Source organism: Equus caballus, chromosome X, assembly GCF_041296265.1.
Source record: "Equus caballus isolate H_3958 breed thoroughbred chromosome X, TB-T2T, whole genome shotgun sequence".
NCBI lineage: Eukaryota > Metazoa > Chordata > Mammalia > Perissodactyla > Equidae > Equus > Equus caballus.
The window spans coordinates 63,515,164-63,535,650 of record NC_091715.1 but is presented as its reverse complement, the minus strand read 5'-3'; the positions used below and the strand labels follow the sequence as shown (position 1 = coordinate 63,535,650).

Below are 20,487 nucleotides of genomic sequence, written 5' to 3'. Positions count from 1 at the left end.
AGCTTTTTGGTTCCTGCTGTAGGAGTGGCTTGGTCACTGTTTAACCCTCCTTCACTGTCCACCCCACCCCGGACCCCACACAGTGTCCCTCTCAGGGGCAGGATTTCTTTGCATAGCCACACCTAGACACTGGAGTAGTCCAATAGGTGCCTCAGGAACCTCATGGATATGGAGAAGTAAGGGTAACATGAAAGGAAAAGAGGATGGGTTGGGGCTGTTGTTGCTATACGTGGAGTGGATGTGAAATGAGTCACTGGGGAGCTTTGATTGGAACAGATTTTGTCTACTGTGAGTGTGGTATGCAAACTGGGGGTTGAAGGGTTGGAGCTTGGTGGGATGTCTGGCCTGCACTGAGGTATGTTTGTCCAGGAATTCCATTGCTGGAACAATATCCGTCCATCCATCCATTTACAAGGTAAGTGTGAGAGCACCCCCTGGCACGGCATGGTGGCTCAGACCTGTGGGCCATAAGGATGGAAATTCAGGATCAGATTGGGATGACCTTGCTAAGGTGCTACAAAGTCAGAATGGCTGGGAAGGTGTCTCATGGCTATCTGTCTGTCCACCTATCTGTATCCAGAGAGCACTGTCTAAGGTACCAGAGACCTGGGCTAATACTCAGATGGCCCTGGCAAGCCAGGTCCCCCATGTAGGCTTTTACTAGACTTGTACAGCCTCTGAGAACATGCCTGGATGCATCTAACCACCCTGAGCATCTGAGGTTGGGAGATAAAGAAGAGAAGGAGGCTAGAAGCCTAGGGGAGGAAGGAAGGGTTTGGATCAGACATGGAAGTTGAGCTGGCAGCCCACCCACGTTGCACCTGGGTAAGTCAGGGCTTGTGTAAAGAGTATGCCGGCTTTCAGTCTGCCCCCTCACTCACCAGGCTGGGTTTCACTTGAACTCTTACTCGTGGAAGCTGAGCCCAGGGCAGTGATCTTTTGATCCTGCCTTACCCCAAACATTGGCCAAGGCCAAGGCAGCTGTAAGAACTGGGAGACAAGAAGAGACCCACCATAAATCAGACTGGGAAAGCAGAAACTGCAAGATCTGGTTTGGACAGGTGCTGACAGTGCTGGCCAACGTCATGTCATGCAGAGTGGCTAAGGCAGGAGAATGTGGGGCATCTTCCTCTACACAACTCTCCTGTCCCCTCCTTCACCCAAAAGTACCTTCAATTTAGCATAACAGACTCACTGATGTCGGTGTCGCAGTCCAATGTACACATCAGGATAGATGTGGAGAGGGCTGATGGCCACTCTGAGTTTATTATAACCAGTGTTTCAATATATACATAGCTTACATCTGTTAAACATACACAGGTGTTCTGGATGAAGTAATTAGCGAATGCCAAGAATTCTTAGTGATTTCTCAAGGAGCCCTCCCTTGGCCTCTGTTTTGATATTATCATGTTATTGCTGTGCTCCTATATTTTTATCTCGGAGCAGGCAAGGTCTCTTAGGCAACGGTCCCTCCTGCTCCCGATATCGATATCTTTTCTCCATCTGTGCCCCTGGGCGGCCACCGCCTGGCTTAGGTTGCCCCCCCAGGGGGTCTTACCCGTCATTGGCTAACCGGCCTTCTCACCTCTGGGTCACAGTTTGTTGGCAAGCTTTTTCCAGTGATTATTAACCCTTCCTGTGTCAGGGGCAGCTACAACTGAGCACCTACTCTGTGCCACCACTGTGTGAGACAGAGAGATACCTAAGACAAAGGTTGTGCTCACTGGCACCTAACAGTCTCATCATGGGGATAAGAACACGTAAATATAGCAGAAGATAGGCTTTAAAGGTTCAGTCAAAATGCTTTGAAGTTGTCAAGTAAGAATCACATCAAGTTGAACCAGGAAAAATCATAAAGGTTTTTGATTGCTTTTTGACATTGTAACACATTTCAGGGCTCCAGAGCCAGACTGCTTGAGTTCAAATCCCATTCCCAGCAATTATTAACTTGTTTGACATTGGATAAGCAGAATTACTTCCCCCTCTCTGAACTCTTGTTTACTCTAGGCTAAAATAGAGATAATAATAAAGCTTACTTCATCAAGTTTTTGTGAGGAATAAGTTAGATAATCCATGTAAAATACTTGCACACGCTTAGCACAGTGGCTGGATCAAAATAAGCACTCAATAAATGTTAACTATTATTAATACTTAAGATGGACCATGAAGCACAGATAAGATTTCAACAGGCGGAGACAGGAAAGAAGGTGGTCCAAGCAGAGAAGACAACAAGAACAACTTTTTGGAGGCAGAAAAGCTCAGGGCATGTGAAAAGAACACCAGCAGAACTGGATTTTAGAGTAGAATTACGGAAAAAGTGGAAGTTAAAGTTGTCATGGAAGATTGGTGGCAAACTGTGGAAGAATTTTGGATGCTAGACTTTCTGTTTGATTTGGTGGGCGGTGAAAAGTCTTTGAAAGTTTCTGAGGTAAAGAAAAAAGTCAAATCTGTGCTTCAGGAAGAATAATCTGGTAAACATGAGTAGACTGGATTGGAATAGGAAAATACAAAGGGTAGATAAACCTGATGCAGAGGGAATGAGACCTTGGAACTGAGATAGTGGCTGTGGGAATGGAAAGGAGTCAATGAATTTAACAAGACAACACAAAAGTTGAATCTACAGAACTTGGAAGTTAATAAATTATATGAGATTGAAAAAGGAGGAATGAGAGAATCAGAATCTCTTGGGATTGGCTTAGACTTTAAAAGGTTGTGCATTCCAATCCCACTTCAATCCATTTCTGTGGATGGCGCAATAGAAAAGATATCCACTTTCCACGTTATACACTGTATTCAAGTCCTGGGTCTGCTACTCCTACTTATCTGCTGTTTGTGATCCTAAGTATATTATTTATTCATCATTCTCAATCTCAGGATTGTATTTCCATAGGACATTTAGAAATATGTATAAGCAGTGTGAATTTCTTTTACACAGACACAGAGATACTACCGCATTTGCACATGTGCCAACCAATTTGGTATAAGAAAAATTGTTCCTCCTGATCACTTACAATACCAGTAGTAAGCCCTGTGAGAAGCATTGAACTTCTCTGGGAATCAGTTTTCTACTCTTAAAAAGAGGGAAAATAGCACCCACGTCATAGTTTTTGTTGGGAGGATTAAAAGAGAGAATCCCCGTAAAGTATCTAGCACAGTATCTGACACATAGTAGACTTTTATGATCATAATTTGCTCTCACCCCAATTGACTTCACCTTAAAACATACTTGCTAGACTCTGCCTGAATATTTTCAGAGGGAGTATATTTACTGATACCTAAGACAATCCATTCTCTTCATGGAAAGCCTTGATTCTTCAAAGGTTCTTCCTTTTGTTAAGCTGAAATCAGGCTCCCTGTGGCTTCCACTCAGGGGTACCAGCCATTCTCTTTGGGGCCACTCAGAGAAGTCTGCTCATTCTCTACCATGGTAGTTCTTTAGAGATCTAAAGGCCAGAGACCAGATCCTCCTGCATCTTCTATTACCAGGTCAAATAGCCAACTCTTCCACCATTTCTCATATGGCATGATGTCAAGTCAAATAACACTCTGAGGTTTTGAGCTATACAAATTAGGGTGATGGTGGTGCCTTCAAAGTGATAGGAAAGACTGCAAAAGGAATGGGTTGGGTGAATGTGACAAGTTCCTTTGTGATTTATTTCTTAAGTTTTCACTATGTGCCAGGTACTTTTAAATCTATCATCCTACTAACTCCTTACCCCAACTTAGGGAAGATGTAGATCTTGTCTTAATTGTACAGCTGGCCAAATAGTCTCAAATAAATTAAAACCTGCTAGAGATTGTTTAGTTAGGAAGTGACTGAGCCAAAACTGGAAGCCAGATTTTTCTTACCCCACTGTCAGTGTGTTTTTTTTTTTGGTTTTCTACAGGTCTTTGGGTTTAAAGTTCAGGCTGGGCAATTAGACTAAATTTGGCACTAAAGAAAGAGAGAAGAGAATGGATCTTCTAATTATCTTACACTGGTTATTCCTTCTTTGAAAGACCTCATTTAGAGAAGCTCTTTAAGGGGGACAAAAATTCCCTAGTCCCAGAGGAGAGGCAAACGATACCTTTACCTGGAAGCATAAGTCAGGGCACAAAACTCTCCTCTGGAGATCTTCTTTACTTGAATGCCTCCTACAGAGAGTGAGGCATCTTTTGGAGCCATTCCTCAAAGCTAAAGCTTGACATTGAAGCAAAAGCTATTTTTCTCTGCTTTTTTTCTGGAGACAAACTTCATCCATCAGTTCTCCCCTTGGGCGTGAATGGAGGGATACGAGTCAGTTTCACCATCAGTCTGTATAATGGAAGGAATATTATTCTGTGCTCATGAGAGATATGAAAGTGGCTATAGTTTGTACTGGATTAGAGTTAACTGTGTATGTTTTCTATGTTCTTCCCAAAACTATGATTTCCTAAAGGTAGAGAAGATGCTTTATTCACTTCTGGTTCTTCCTCTTGCCACCAAGTCTTAACAGAATGCCTAGCTTAAAAGGCACTTGTTAAATTTTTTTTGAGTCACCAGAAATACATCCTTCCCATCCCAGGGTGACTACAGATATGATATCCTTAAATTACTCCAAAAGACATCACGGCATTCTCAAAAATAAAGGAATTGTCAACTACCATATATGATGGAATCAGAGTCAGATATCTTCACTTCCGAGGGTGTTAGTCATCATTATGGATAAGCCAAAAGGAGTGGACAACACCACTTCCGCTTTCATGGGCCACCTCTCCCTGACCCAGCCCACCCATTGGAATTGTTCCTGTGGAGGGTAAAATGAGCCAAAATTAGGCTGTGTGGGTATGGGAAAAAATGAGAAGCTAGAACCTTGGTAATATACTCACTGAGTAATCAGTCCTGAACCAGGGCCTATTCATCTCTTTAATTATAGAAAATAGACGAACTACTGGGCCCTGATTTCAGAGACTTGGATTCCAGTCCTGGCTCTGCCCCTGACCAAAAATGAAACTTTAGGAAAATGCTATCTCTTCTCTGGGCCTCAGTCTCCCCATCTGGATCATCAGGGAATGGGGTTAGGTTGTTTTGAAGAATCCATTTGGGATTCCATGACAATAGGTTTCCAATTATCTGATGGTTTGAAATTTTACCCAGTTACCAAAGAGGCTAAAAAAAATAAACCATAATGAAATGTTCTGGCTTGTGAGTATTGAGGTGCCTATTACTAAAAGAGTTCAAATAGAGCCAGATGGTATTTCATTATTAGGCAACAGGCAGCTGGGACTAAGATGAGTTTGAAAGTCTCTTCTAACTCTAAGATTGTAGGATTCTGAAAATTGTCTTCCAAAATGCACATTTATGTATGAGATCATAGGCTTCTTGTTATATCAGTTTCATCTTTTCCACACTACCCCACGAAGCCCTATACCTTTATTCTTTTTCTTGGGCATCTGAAAAAAAAAGGGCAAGAAATATTTTGGCATCAGTATCTCATCCTGCACAGACAGGCTTCATTCTATGGACTGATTCTCCCATTCTTATTAGAAATATAAGTGACCTTGAGCTATGCTTGCAATATCCATCAGTTTGTCTACTTCTTTAGGATATTTTATTCCCTGGCCTATGAGCAAGGGATAGTATACTTGATAGAATTTAGATTGGTATGGGAGAAAAGGCACTGTTCTTATTAACATCTTCAGAGAGATACAGCTACTCCAGATTGCTTGATATATTGGAAAGGGTGGAGAGAATGTGAAGCAAGACCAAAAAACATCAATGGAAATCAGAAATTAGTACGCTTGACTGAGTTTTATCCAGTTCCCAACTCTGCAAAGAAATAATACTATGAATCCAATTCTCAACTGGGACAACTCAGCCAAAAATATATCCTTCTTGGGAAGTCAACAAATATCCACCCCTAGTACTGTTGGTGGGGTAACTAATTTTTGATGATACCATAATTTCATGATATTTTTTGGTGCTCAGTACATGAATAAGTGACTCACTTTGCTAGGGCCACAGTAGAGCAAATCAGGGGATTTGAGTATTGGCTGAGTGTTCATCTGGCCTGTGGCTTGTCTCCACTGCTCTTTGCTCCTCAGCTCTGGGTGGAATAGTATCAACAATCATAGCAACCCCTCACATGTGTAGCAAAATCCAGAGTTTCCAGAGCACTCTCACATACATTATCTCATTCTTCCCTTGTACATTGTTCCGGGTAGTTTCTGTGCCTTTTCTTCCACTTGAAGAAGACTGTTTCAACAATCATTAAAAGGATATTTTCCCCTCATAATCAGCCCAAAGTTTTCTGGTCTTAATTTCATCCCATTTCTTTTATTAATTGTATCACTATACTCTTGGCTACACAGTTCTTTTCTCCCCCTCCTTTAACAATTCTTTCCCAGTAGTTGCCAGACACTAATCTAATATTTACACAGTTTTTAGCTTTTGCTTCTCTTCAATTTATAGTCTTTTAAATTATGTTTGTCTTTTAGGTTTGTGCTTTTTTGTTGTGAATGTGTATGCTCACATACATTTTGAAGGAAAATGTATTTAACTCACATGGTTAGTATTTTCTTTTGGCTGAATGGAAATGACACAGTTCTATTGGCTATTAATTCTATCTGTACAATGACAATTGCTTTTAATAAGTTTTTTTTCTTTTTCTATCCCAGCATCTTTATTCTTCCTGAGGCCTTATCTGTTGTTCTGTACACTGGAATAAAGGACAAGGTAAATAAATGAGGCTTCTTTAATTTTGCATAGCTCCCTTCATTCTCCTCTGTTGATCTACTAATTCTGACGTTACTGGACCAGATACTGCTATCACTAGCAGTTGAAATTCTTCAGCCACTTTGGAAATGGAAAGAGAAGCCCGTTAAAAACTGTAGTAACCACCTGTGACCTCTGAAATATTTCTATTCCAAGCACATATTATAATATACTTGAACATTAAAAGACAGTTTATTTTTATCACATTCCCACAAAATAAAATCAAAATAATGCATCCCCAGTCCTGAGGCCCCTCCACCTACTTGTACCAACAGCTGACACTGTTGTGCACCCCTTACTTAGAACTTTGCCCTGTACTACCCTATCCATGCTCTGCTCTTCCTTCCCTGGCTTCCCCTTCTCAGTTGCTGCTAGCTGTTCATCTTATTCAAGCTTCAAATATGGATGTCCCTCAATCTTTATTCTTGGTGTTTTTCTTTGCTCATCCAAGCCTCTGCTGTGATTTACCTAGGCCAGTGGTTCTCAACCTCCCAGATGTTTTGATTTGATCGGTCGGTCTAGGATATAGATAGTTTTTAAAAGTCCTCCAGATTCCGGCATGCATCCATGAGCTTATCTTTTTATGCATTCCACTTATCTCTAGCCCCAACTTCTGTTCTACACATTTTAATTGCCTGTTGGGTACCACCACTGACATGTTCCTCTGTCCCCTCCAACTCTCCATAAGTAAAATGATTTGAAAAACTGAGTACATTGTATTTTTTTCTAACAAGAAACTTCCCTTTCACACTCTTCAAGGCCCTGAGGGTCTCCTGGTTTAACAGGCAGAAACCCTAAGAATCTTTTCTGATTCATGTCTTCCTCTTAGCTCTGACATCAATGGAATTGTACGGTCTTATTGACTTTCTTTGTAAGCTCTGCATCTCCCAACATTACTTCCTTTCTATTCTTATTGCTACCACCTTTATCCTGGCCCTTATTTCCTAAGCTCGGGAAGTAACCCTGTTAGCCATTCTTTAAAGCACAATCTGGTTAACATTCACAAAATACCTTTTTGCCCACCTAAAATATTACTGATGGAAAATTAAATTTCAGTGGCAGGCTGGGAGGACCTCCATTCTCTATTTTAGGATTCAATACTGCATTGAAACACACACCAGACTCATGGGTCTTAAATTACCTGTGAGTTCTGGCTTTATTTCTACTAGTTAAATAGCTTCAGAGGAATCTTTTCTCTTTGAGTTTCATTTTTAAAAAATCTATTAATTGATGATAATAATCCCTGGCTTACTCCCAGGGCTATTGTAAGGATCAGTTGAGCTAACTAAGATGGAACCCTTTACAAACTGTGAAACCTTTCAGTCAGGGAGAAGATTGTTACCATTATTCTATAGATTTTTACCATTCACTCTCCAACAAATATTTATATAGTGCCTACTATGTGCCAGGCACTGTTCTAAGCATAGAGGATGAAGTAGTGAGCAAAACAGGCACCATGATCTCACGGTGTTTACGTTCTAGTTGGGAGAGGAATAGGCAATAAAGAAGTAAATAAGTAAGATATATAGTATCTCAGATGGTCATAAGTGGTATTGAGAAGAATGAAACAGGAAAGTGGGATAGGGAATAGGGAGGGAAGTTACAGTTTTAAAAGAGTGCTCAGAGAAGCCTCACTAAGAAGATGGTATAAGAACAATGAACTAAAGAAAATGAGAGAGGTAACCATGTGAATATCTGGGGAAAAACATGCCTGAATAAGGGAACAGCACATGTGAAGGCCTTAAGGTGGGAGCATTCCTCATTAGTTTGAGGAATGTCAAGGGAGGCTGGCATAGCTGGAGGTAAGAGAATAAGAGGAAAAGTAGTAGATCATGGAGTCAAAAAGGTAATGGGGTAAGGGGAGGTAGGCAGATCATCTAAGGCCTCATTGGCTATTCTAAGGACTTTATTTTTATTGAGTGAAGTGGAGAGCTATTGATGAATTTTGCGATTGGAAATGACATGATCTAACATGTTTTAAAAGAACCACTCTACCCTCAGCCTCTTTATCTTTATTGCCCATTCTTTCTAGAAAAAAAAATGAGTAGGTCCTAGGTTACTCCTTTACCAACTTCCCTCGGAATGCAGAGGAGCAGAAAAATCTTTTTCTGATTGCAACTTATATTCAGGCAAAACAGACAACAGCCAAAAAGTGCCCTTAAAACAGTGATTTTAAATTTGGTTGCAATGAGAATTACCTGCTGAAAGTTAAAAATTCCAAATATTCAGGCCTCACTCCTAATTACATCAGAATCTCAGAAATAAGACCCAAGTATCAGTATTTTTGTAGCTCTTGAGTTGCAGCCTATACTGAGAATCACTAGTCAAAGAGATTGGCCAAACCTTCATGGTGCCAATGGGGACTTTGAGTCTAACACTGGGGAGGGACATGTTTCTGATGGCAGAGTTGGACCTGGGAGCATTCTCCATACTTAGGAATACAAAATTCACAAATACCAGGGTAGGAGGAAGATAAGATGTTTGATAATTTGGAAGCAGGTTATAGGCTAGAGAAAGCTGGAATAGGAGTGGGCCTGGGCCAGATCAGAAAAGAAAAGGCTGAGTGCCAGCACCAAATGATAAAGCAACATCTGGACTAAAGGCCAAACGTCTGGAAATTAAGGCATCGTACTGAATAGAAGCTTGATTTTCAAAGAAAGTAGTGTTCTCAAGGCCAGGCTGAGCAACTGCTTTGATTTTTGCCAGTCCATTGCACGTAGGCAACAGGGTAGGCTCACAGGAAAGGAATGGGCAGGGTACAGACCAGCTGCTGTCTTCCTCACCTTCTTTAACTCCACACCTCCTGCACCACCCAGGCAAAGCAAGTGTCTTCCCTGAAGTCCTGAGTTCTTAATTTAGACTTGTTATCCGTCCTGCCTGCTCATCCTAGATAAAGAGAACATGTTTCACCCCACAGGCATGTGCAAGTTGAGAAGAGCAGCAGCCACAAGCTGTGGCCAGAGGCAGCAGCACCAGCAGTAGCCTGAGTACCTAACATCCAGCAGAAACGTGGCCAACATCAATAATTTAGGGCACAATGAGCTAATATGCGGATTATTATTAATATCAGCCTCATCGCTTCTTCCCTTCCATGTGTTCTTTCACTCTTACTCTGTAGAGTTTATTTATTTATTTATTTTTTTTTTGAGAAATCAAGACAGAAGGATGGGCAGGAAGAGTAGAGACAGATGAAATATAGACACTGAGGTCATTTTGCTGCTTGCAAACCTCTCTGGTTAAACCCAGTCAATATAATCAAATAGCACTTATTAGATAAATTTTGGTGAAAAGTTTGGTGAAAAAATCACAATTGGAGGCATATATAAGAATATTCAGATTAGCTTTTAAAAAAATTTAATTTGGGGGATAACAGGTAATATCTACTGAAATAATACAGGGAAGTTCACAGTATTAATGAAAAAGATGAAGTACCAAGAAAAAACTCAAGAAGAAAAAAAGGGTTGTTTTCAAAAAAACCCCTGAGATATAATTCACATAGCACAAAATTTTCCTTTTAAAAGTCTACAATCCACTGGTTTTTAGCATATTCACAAAGTTGTGCAACTATCACCATCATCTAGTTCCAGACCATTTTATCACTCCAAAATGAAAGTCATACCAATTAAGCAGTCATTTCTCATTCTCTCCTTCCTCCAGCCCCTAGCAACTATTAATCTACTTTCTGTCTCTATGAATTGCTTATTCTGGACATTTCATGTAAATGAAATCATGCAATATTTGTTCTTTTGTGTCTGGCTTCTTTCACTTAGCATAATATTTTCAAGATTCATCTGTGTTAGTAGCATGTATCAAGTACTTCATTTCTTTTTTTGGCTGAATAATATTTCATTATACGGATAGACCACACTTCGTTTATCCATTTATCAGTTGATGGACATTTGGCTTGTTTCTATTTTTTGGCTATTATGAATGATACTGCTAGAAACATTAGGGTACAAATTTTTGTATGGATATATATTTTTAATTCTCTTGGGTATATGCCTGAGTGGAATTACTGGGTCACATGATAACTCTATGCTTGACATTTTGAGGAACTGCAAAACCATTTTCTAAAGGGACTACACCACTTTACATTCTCACCAGCAATATGTGAAGGCTCCGATTTCTCCACATTCTTGCCAACACTTAATCACCCCTGTTTATTTTTAAATCATAGCCACTGTAGTAGGTATGAAGTGGGATTTCATTGTGATTTTGATTTACATCCCCTAAGTGCTAATGATGTTGAGCATCTTTTCATGTGCTTATTGGCCATTTGTATATCTTGGAGTAATGTATATTCAAATACTTTGCCCATTTTTAATTGAGTTATCTTTTTATTATTGAGTTGTAAGATTTCTATATATATTTTACATATAAGTCTCTTATCAAATCTCTATGATGACAGTTTTTTTCCTCCTATTATGTGGGTTGTCTTTTTATATTCTTGAGTGTCCTTTGAAGCATAAATCTGTAAATTTTGATTACGTGCAATATATTTATTTATTTTATTTTTTTGCTAGTGTTTTTGGTGCCGTATCTAAAAACTCATTGCCTAAACCAAGGTCACAAAGATTTATACTTATATTTTCTTATAAGAAAACAATTAAAATTGTAAACATTTTTATGTTTTCTTATATGAAAACTCTTGTAAGAGTTTTATAGTTTTAGCTCTTACATTTAGGGCTTTGGTCCATTTTGACTTAATTTTGTGTTTGGTGTGAGATAAGGGCCCAATTTGATTTTTTTTCATGTAGATATCAGATTGTCACAACACCTTTTTTGAAAAGCCTGTCCATTGTGTTGTCTTGGTACTATTTTTGAAAATCAACTGACCGTAGCATAACAACTTTATTTATAATGGCCATAAATTGGAAACAACTCAATGTCCATCAACCAAAAAATGTATAAATAAATTATGGCATATCCATGCAATGGGATACTACATAGCAATGGTAAGGAACAAATGTTGCTACACACAACATATTGGATAAATCTCGTAGACATTACATTGAGCGAAGACAGCCAGAAACAAAAGAGTGCTTTTGTATGAATCTAATTTATATGAAGTTCAAGGACAGGTAAACCTAATAATGGTGATAGAAGCCAGAATAGAAATTACTTTGGAGAAGGGGATGATATTGACTGGGAAGGGACATGAGGGAGCTTGCTGAGGTAAGGGAAAGCTTCTGTATCTTTATCTGGATAGCATTTGTGTGAGTGTATACATATGTAAAAAATTTATAGACCTGTCTAGATTGCTGACTTATCAAGCCACATCCTCTGTGATACTTTAGAAGAGTGTCCAACTGCAGTCATGGGACACCAGAGTAGTTCTCATTTTCTCAAAACTTAATTATTCTCTGTTACCTTCTCTTAAAATAAAAAGGCAGTTATAGCTGCCACAGGATACTGTTGACCACAGTGGAGAATTTGACATAAGGTCTGAATGTGTCCCTTGATAATGACATTTAACCATTATTAGACAGTTTTACCCATATGCTTTGACTTCTTCAGAACAGACCAGAGTCTATGTAATTTTGTTTTCTTTCATAAAGGCAATTCGTTAACCTTATAATTAAAGACAATTTAATTTTGTATGCTTTAGATAAACAGTTTGACCAAAAAAAGAGGGAAAAAAGCTGTCTTTTCATTCCCTAGGTCCTGATATGGGGATAGGCAATAATCCTGCTTTGCCTATACATAGGTCTCAAAGCCAGGGTTAGAGGGATGTGTTAAGATTTCATGCCACATGACGTTTATTAGATGGATGGGGCTCTGGAAAACAAACAAAATAAGGTATCTCGACACCCAAAGGCCAGAAGAAGCTGTTATGAAGATTTCAGATGCATATGTCAGGAGCTTATGTCAAGGGCAGAGCTCCTGACAGTGTTTTTCTGGTTTTGTGGGCAAGAAAAAATACAGATGAGTTGTCCAGACCAGTATGCTGGCTCTTTGTCCATGACACTTAATTCCCTTTTCATGAGGGCTTTGAGACCACTGATGGTTTTTGTCCTTAATGAGAAGGGTTGGTAGGGAGGAGAGCATGCCTACTGAGGCTGACACTATGGACACTATGTTTAGTGATGAAAATAACACAGGGGAGAGCATCTTCAGTTTGTGCAAAAATTGATTTTATAGCTCACTTTCTTCTGAATGAACCAATGGGAAAGAGTGGTCCGGTTGATGGTGGGAAAAGGTGCATTCAAGCAAGAATGCCATTCAGGATGACTTATCTCATTATCATTGGGGACTTTTGAGGGAAGAGTGATGGCCTCTCAAGGTACACATGCACATTCTCCTCTCTTCTGACTGGAAGTACACACTTAGGACTTTCAGTACTTTGAAACGCCATCTGAAATTCACCTTTGTATGAAGTTAAGGAGTGAGCAGAAGAATCTCACTCCATCTTTATCCTTGAGCAGTGATGCCCTGTGTATCAATTACTTGAGTCTCCCTCATTAAAATTCATATCTGTAGAAAACTATCTCTCTGCATGCTTAACTCTGTCTTATTTTGTATAGCTTTTCAAAGGCTTCAGAATGATTTGGTGGAGCTTAGCTCATTTAATCCGCTCAAGAGCTATATAAGGTAAGTGAGGAGCACACTGTCCCCTTTCTTTGGATGAAGTAACTGAGGCCAGAAAAGGTAAAGTGACTCATGCAAGGTCTTGGGTTGAAAAAAGAAGAGCCAGGTAAGTTGACCAACCATCCCAGTTTGCTTGAGACTATCTCAGTTTTATCCTTGAAAATCTCATGTCCTAGGGAAGCCTCTTAGTTCTGAGCAAACCTGCATGATTGCTTATCCTATTGCCAGGAATAGAACTCATATCTCCCAACTCTCATACCAATGCTAGTGCTACTGTCCTATGCTCTCTGTGTTCCTAGAACTGCTATCTTAGTAGTGTTTCCCTTCTCTACACCTTAGTATACCTGGGCATTTCTTCATGCTGAGTCATCCTCTCTTCTCACTCTGCCTAAGACATAAGCAATGACAGCTATTGATCCTCAAAGATATGTAAGATAGTTTTGGCAAAAGATAACCATGCCTCAGCTTTCTCATCCACAAAAGAAGGATGATAATCCTTATGTTACTTATCTCACATGGAGGTTGCATGGATCAAATAATAAGGCATGTAAATGTGCTTTCTAAACTGTTAGTAGTTTGTCAAATGTAAGAGACTGCGGTTATTTACTGCCCTGCAGGGAAAAGCCAGGTCCTTGTCTTATCATTTTCTTTTCAGTTCAGCAATTGTTGCAGCCACTGTGTGAACTTTGGCAAATTCCTTGGACTCTGTGCCTCAGTTTTCTCATATGCAAAATGGGGCTAAAAATAATCCCTGATTTGGTTATTTTAAAAATTGAGTGAATTATTACAGGCAAAGCATTTAAAAGAATTTCCAGCACGTGGTCAGGGCTACATGAGCATTAGCTGTTTGGGGTTGGCTTCCTCAACCCCTCTAACTCAGAGTCAGAGACTAGATTAAGAGAACCTATAAACCAAACAACATGGAAGCCACTACCTACCTTGAAATCCCTTTCCACTAGCTCCCTAGTTTTTGTGTTCTTTACCTGTAGCCTTCCTACCACAGATTGCCAAGAAAATGAGTACTGGGACCAATGGGGACACTGTCACCTGCCAACTGTGTGGGTCTGGACAAGAACTCTCCAAGGTAAGTCTCTTGGTCAGGATACTTATTTCTGTTACATCTTAGGAACCAACCTGGCAACTGAGACTGTCCAAGATTAGGAGAGTCAACCCCTCCTTTAGCTAATCCAGTTCGGCAGGCAAAATGTGGAATCCAAAGATTATGACAATAACAGTCACAGCTCCAGCAAGAAGTCAACCTGGCAGAATCAGGGTCAGGGGATGATTCCATGAGATAATGGGGTATCTCAAGAGGAGACATGGAATGCAAAGGCCTAGGAAGACTGTTTGGTATTAGGGAAATCTGCCAACAAAAGCAGAGCCCATCTACTTGGAGTTCAGGATCCAGATATCAGGTCTTGGGAATGGGAAAGACAGAACTGAAAGCTGAAGTGTTGTCTATGTCTTAGAAGGACTAGGCCACTAAGGAAGCTGCGCAAGGGAGGATTCAGTGATGAGGAACCAGGGAGGGTCTAGAATCCCAATTACTGGTAAGGGTCAGAACAAAATGACCGGCAAGGCTCATCCCTGGTTTGCAAAGCTGAAGCTGCTTAATTGTTCCTGCTTCAGGCCACTGTTGGTCCAAGAACCTGGGGGTGGTGTTAAATTTGAAGTACATTAGGGGCCACAAAGGCTGGAAGCAGACAGCTAGCAGATGTTTTCTTCACACACACACACACACACACACACACACACACACACACATCTTATTTTATACATTTGTTCATTAACTCAGCAATCACTTATTGAATACCTCCAAAGTGGCAGACATGGTTATAGACACTGTGGATATGGCAAAACAGACAAAAATATTTGCCCTCGTGGACCTTACCTTTTAATTAGTGAAACAAACAACAAACAAGTTACACACATAGATAAATGAAGACTTTAGATATGAAGGTATGACAAGAATTATATTGTGGTGATCCAATATAGAGTTATTGGGTGGCTACTATAGATCAGGTAGCATGAGAAAGTCTCTCTAAGGAGGCACCTTCTGGGGAGAGGATACAGCAAGTGCAGAGTCCCAAGGTGGGAATGAAGCAGACATGTTCAAGAAAGAGGAAGAAGATTAGTGCCGCTGATGTATGGTGAGTGAGAGGGTGAGTGGTACTCAGTGAGGTCACAGACAGAGGTATGGGCCAAATCATGTGGAGATGGTGAGAATTTTCATTTTCTCTTTAAGTGCGCCAGGAACCCTTTGGAGGGTTTTGGGTAGGAGAATGACATGATCTTCTGAATGAAAGAAAATATGGCAATTATTTAGCGCAACTCCTTCCTACCTCCCTATTTCATAGCAACAGATACATCATTAACTGTAAATTTAACTCTCTACTCATAAAATTCTGTACCATGATCTGGTGCCCACATGGTTGGTAAGGGATCGCAAGACCAAGGAAAGGTCATCAGAGATTAGGTCATGCTGGACATTAGGATAGATCCAATGAAATAAGCTGCTTGGATTGACAAAATCTTTTCTAAATATCTCATTGATCTTCATGATAAAAAGTCTTGACACTCCCATAAGAACAATCTCTTACAAATGTTCCTGTCGTGTACATGGCCATTACCTTTAAAGCCATTTGTATTTACAAACCTGAACTTCTCCAAGGGAGAAAAATAGATCTTTACAGCTGTCAAACTGCTTTTACCAAACTCTCAAAAAGTGGCCCATGATGAAATATACATTTGTCTAGATACGTCTCCGGTTGCCATTTATTTCAGCACCATTAGAAAGCTCAGAGAACATGAATGAATTGCAATATAGTGCTCCTGCAGAAGCTTTATATATAAACAGCTTGTACTTGTATAGCAGTCTGTACTTTATAAAGAGCTCTCATGTGCGTTATCTCATTTGCCTTATAGTCCCACCAAGAAGGTATTATTAATCTCATTTTAGATGAGGAAATTAAAACTCAAAGAGGATGTGTGACTTGCTCAAAGTCACAATGACTCAGTAAAAATAAACACGAGACAGATACACATGGGTGTGAGCTCCAGCCTTGCTGTGGGCAAATTAGTTCATCTCTGACTCAATTAGAATGTACTAAGTTAAAAGTAACATAAAACTTGAGAGTGACTTGAGCTACAAACACATTTATTTATGTAACGCCTGGAGGTAGGGAACCTTGTGGCTGGTTGAGCAGATCAACAATGTCATCAAGGACCCAGGCTCTTTTTATCCTTCACCTATTTTGTCCTCATGCTTGTGGCCCCTCAGTTGCCACAACACAAATCATCACATCTTCACACCATAGTCAAAATCAGGAAGAAGGGGAGGGACAAAGTAGCTTGACTTTTATTAGGGAAGAAGTATTTTCCTATAAGCTCCTCAGCAGATTTCCCCTTATATCTAATGTGCCAGAACTAGGTGCTGTAAGTATCTCTAAACTGCAAGGGAGGCTGGGAAAGAAGTATCTCACAAACAGGAATGGGATTGCCATGAATGACTGAGAACAATCAAAAATCAGTTCTTGAGGCTGGTCATCTTGCCACCCAGAATGAAATCAATGTTCTATTAGTAAGGAAGAAAATGGGCAATGACTTTCAGACAAGTAACTAAAAGCATCTGACACAGCCTGGTGTTTTTTTTTTTAAAGATTGGCACCTGAGCTAACATCTGTTTCCAATCTTCTTTTTTTCTTCTTCTTCTGCCCAAAGCCCCCCATTGCATAGTTGTATATTCCAGTCGTGAGTGCCTCTGGTGGTGCTAGGTGGGATGCTGCCTCAGCATTGCCTGATGAGCGGTGCCATGTCTGCGTGCCCAGGATCCAAACCAGCGAAACCCTGGGCCGCCAAAGCTGAGCACACAAACTTAACCACTCGGCCATGGGGCCTGCCCCAGCCCCATGTTTTTTATAGTTGCTTTTGTTTAGTTTTAAAGTTCACTTACATGAATTGTAAACATCACTGTAAATAAATTTTTACAGAAAATCAACACTATTTCCTCAATATATATTCTAGAAGTGTAATTACCAAGCTAAATAATGCATACAACTTTAATATTCTTGCAATATATTAGCAGATAACATTTGTGAATTTTTAAAAATAATTTCCATTACAATTAATTTTCAACAGTACATGGAATTCTTATATCTTAGAAGCCTGACCACATATGAAGAATTCATGTTTCTATCATCTATTAATTTTATGCTTTCCTTTGAAACATTAAATTGCTAATTTATGAGAACTTTGTGATAATTTTTTAAACTATTTTTTGTATTTGATAGGGAAAACCATCAACTTTTTTGTGTTTATTTGTTCATTTGCATTTCCAGTTTTGTGAACTGTTTCTGATTGCTTCTTTTTCTGTTTTATTCATTGTTTATTGTTCATTCTTTAATCAAGCAATGCACTTGAGTAGAAAGACATATACCAGAATATGGAATATTATTTAAGTCTTTTGTATAATGTATAAGATTCTTAAAAGTCAGAGATGGTTTTGAATTTTGTTTCATTTTATCATCATCTCTTGACTATTACACGTTTTCCCTTGATATATTAATTAGATGACATGTATTAATAAATTCCAAAAATTAAAATATCTTGCATTCCCAGGATAAACCATTTTTGTTTGCGGTTTTGAGTTAAATACCTTTTTATGTTTTATAATATTTCATTTATAATAAATAAATATTCTTATAGCACTATCAGCATCAAAATTTGTATCAGAATTGTACTAGCTTGGTAAAATTAATTAAGAGGATCAATACTTTTCTGGTTATAAAACTGATTAGTAGCAAAAGAATTTTGGGGGCCTTGATTATTCAAAATAATTTCCTTTTCCTCCTAATTAGGAAAGAGGCTCTCAATAAAATTTTTTCATGATAATTTGTTTTTTAATTTCTTAAGAAATACTTCTTCCATTTATTCAAGAAATTATTATGGAAAACAGTTTGATAGTATTTATTTTTTATCCACTATGCCAATCTCTGCTTTTAATTGGTGTGCTCAGACCATTATATTTAAGGTAATTATTGATACATTAGAGCTTAGGTCTACTATTTTTGTTTATTTTCTGTTTCTTGTATCTCTGCTTGTCTTTTCTTACATTCTTGTGTTTACTTGCGCATTTTTTTTAGATCCCATCTTGATTTATTTGTAGTGTTTTTGCATAGCTTTATTAGAGGTCATTCTGCGTATTACAATATACACATGTGACTCAACACTGTACCGGGATCAGTATTTCACCATTTCAAGCAAAGTGTGGAAACATTACTTCCATTTAGATTCCTTTACTTCCCCTACATTTAAATATCATTGTCTTGAGTATCAGATAGTGTTGTGATTTTTCTTTTAATCATTAAACACAATTTATAAAACTCATGAAAAAGAGAGTTTATTTTTGCTCTTCCATTGTTGTTTATTCCTTCCTGATGCTCCAAAATTCCTTCTTTTATCATTTTTTAATTTCTTTCCTGTTTGAAATTTTCTTTCTGTTTGAAGAACTCCATTCTTTAGCCATTCTTTAAGGGTAGATCTACAAGCAACAAATTCTTTTAGTTTTCCTTTCTCTTAGAACGTCTTTATTTTCCCTTCATTCCCTTCATTCACTGTATATAGAATTTACACTTGTAACAGTTCTTTCCTTCTAGCACTTGAAAAATGTTGGCCACTTCCCTCTGGATTCTTTGGCTTCAGAGAGAAACCTACTGTCACTTCAATTGGTGTTGTCTTTAGGTAATGACATTTCTTTCTGGCTATTTCCAAGATTTTTTCTTTATCTTTAGTTTTCAGAAGTTTCAATATAATGTGTATTAGTGTACATTTCTTTGAATTTGTTCTATTTTGGATTTGCTCATCCTCTTGAATCTATAGGTCTTTTGCCAAATTTGTGAAGTTCTTAGCCTTTCTTATTGTGAAAATTTTTTCAGACACATATTATTTTCATCAGACTTGGATGATATTTGGTTGATATAATTGTTTGATCTTTTGTTATTGTCCCACAGGTCCATGAGGCTTTACTCATTTTAATTTTAGTCTATTTTCTCTGCCTTGTTCAGATGGCATAAATTCTATTGTTCTGTCCTGAAGATAAGTGATTCTATCATCTGTCATCTCCTCTCTACTACTGAGCTCATCTCATGAATGTTTTTATTTCCATTTGTAATTATAATTTTATCTGAAATTATGTATTTTTACAATGGCTATTTCTTGGTTGAGATTTTCTAGCTTTTATTTTGTTTCAAAATAATTTGTAATTGCTTGTTGAAGCCTTTTTTTTTTGGTGAGGAATATTTGCCCTGAGCTAACATCCTTTGCCAATCTTCTTCTTTTGTTTTTGCTTGAGGAAGATTAGCCTTGAGCTAACATCTGTGCCAATCTTCCCCTATTTTGTATGTGGGATGCTTCCACAGCTTGGCCGATGAGTGGAGTAGGTCTGCGCCCAGGATCCGAACCCTCGAACCCAGGCCGCTGAAGCAGAGCACAGGGAAGTTTAACCACTCAGCCATGGGGCTAGCCCCTTGTTGAAGCATTTTATAATGGCTGCTTTAAAATCCTTATCGGATCATTCCAACATCTGATTCTTCTAAGTATTGGTGTCAGTTGATTGCCTTTTCTCATTGATGTTGTGATTTTCCTGATTCTTGTTATGATGGGAGATTTTATTTTTTATGTCTTGGGCATTTTGTTTAGGCTTAGCAACAGATCCTGACCTATTTTTGTGAGTATGGTTCTATTGACAATTTAATTTTCAGGGCCTTTATGTTATGATTTTGGTCTGTGTGGTTTATCTGGTGCTGCTGTGGCTCTCACTACTCTTTGCTGGTGCTGCCTGAGGAGTGAAGGAATTTCCATGGGCCACATCACTGGCACATCCTGATTAGAGGAAGGAAGTCTCTGAGTTGTGGAGAGGAAGAGCACTTCCCAGGGCAGATCACTTGTTGTGGTAGAATATCACTTACCAGTGCACCATGGTCACCTGTTTCTAAGCCAGGGAGAAGAGTCTCAGACCCACAGAACAAAGATTCCCCTTGAAAGTAAGCCTTACAGCCTGGTGTCTCTGGTTGTGGATGAAGAGTCTCAGGGCCACAGGGAAGAGGCTTCTCAGCCTGGGTCATTGTTGTGACACAATCATTTATGTCTCAAGTTTGCTTATTTGTGAA

General features: G+C 39.0%; 1 protein-coding gene across 1 annotated transcript in view; it reads left to right on the top strand.

Moving 5' to 3' along the window:
* Positions 1-20,487, top strand: part of EDA2R (ectodysplasin A2 receptor) — a 92,768-nt gene that overhangs the window by 51,694 nt on the left and 20,587 nt on the right. The window contains 2 exon segments of the mRNA XM_005614269.3: positions 14,311-14,364; positions 14,366-14,405. Of these exon segments, the coding sequence (XP_005614326.1) occupies positions 14,311-14,364; positions 14,366-14,405 (94 nt within the window).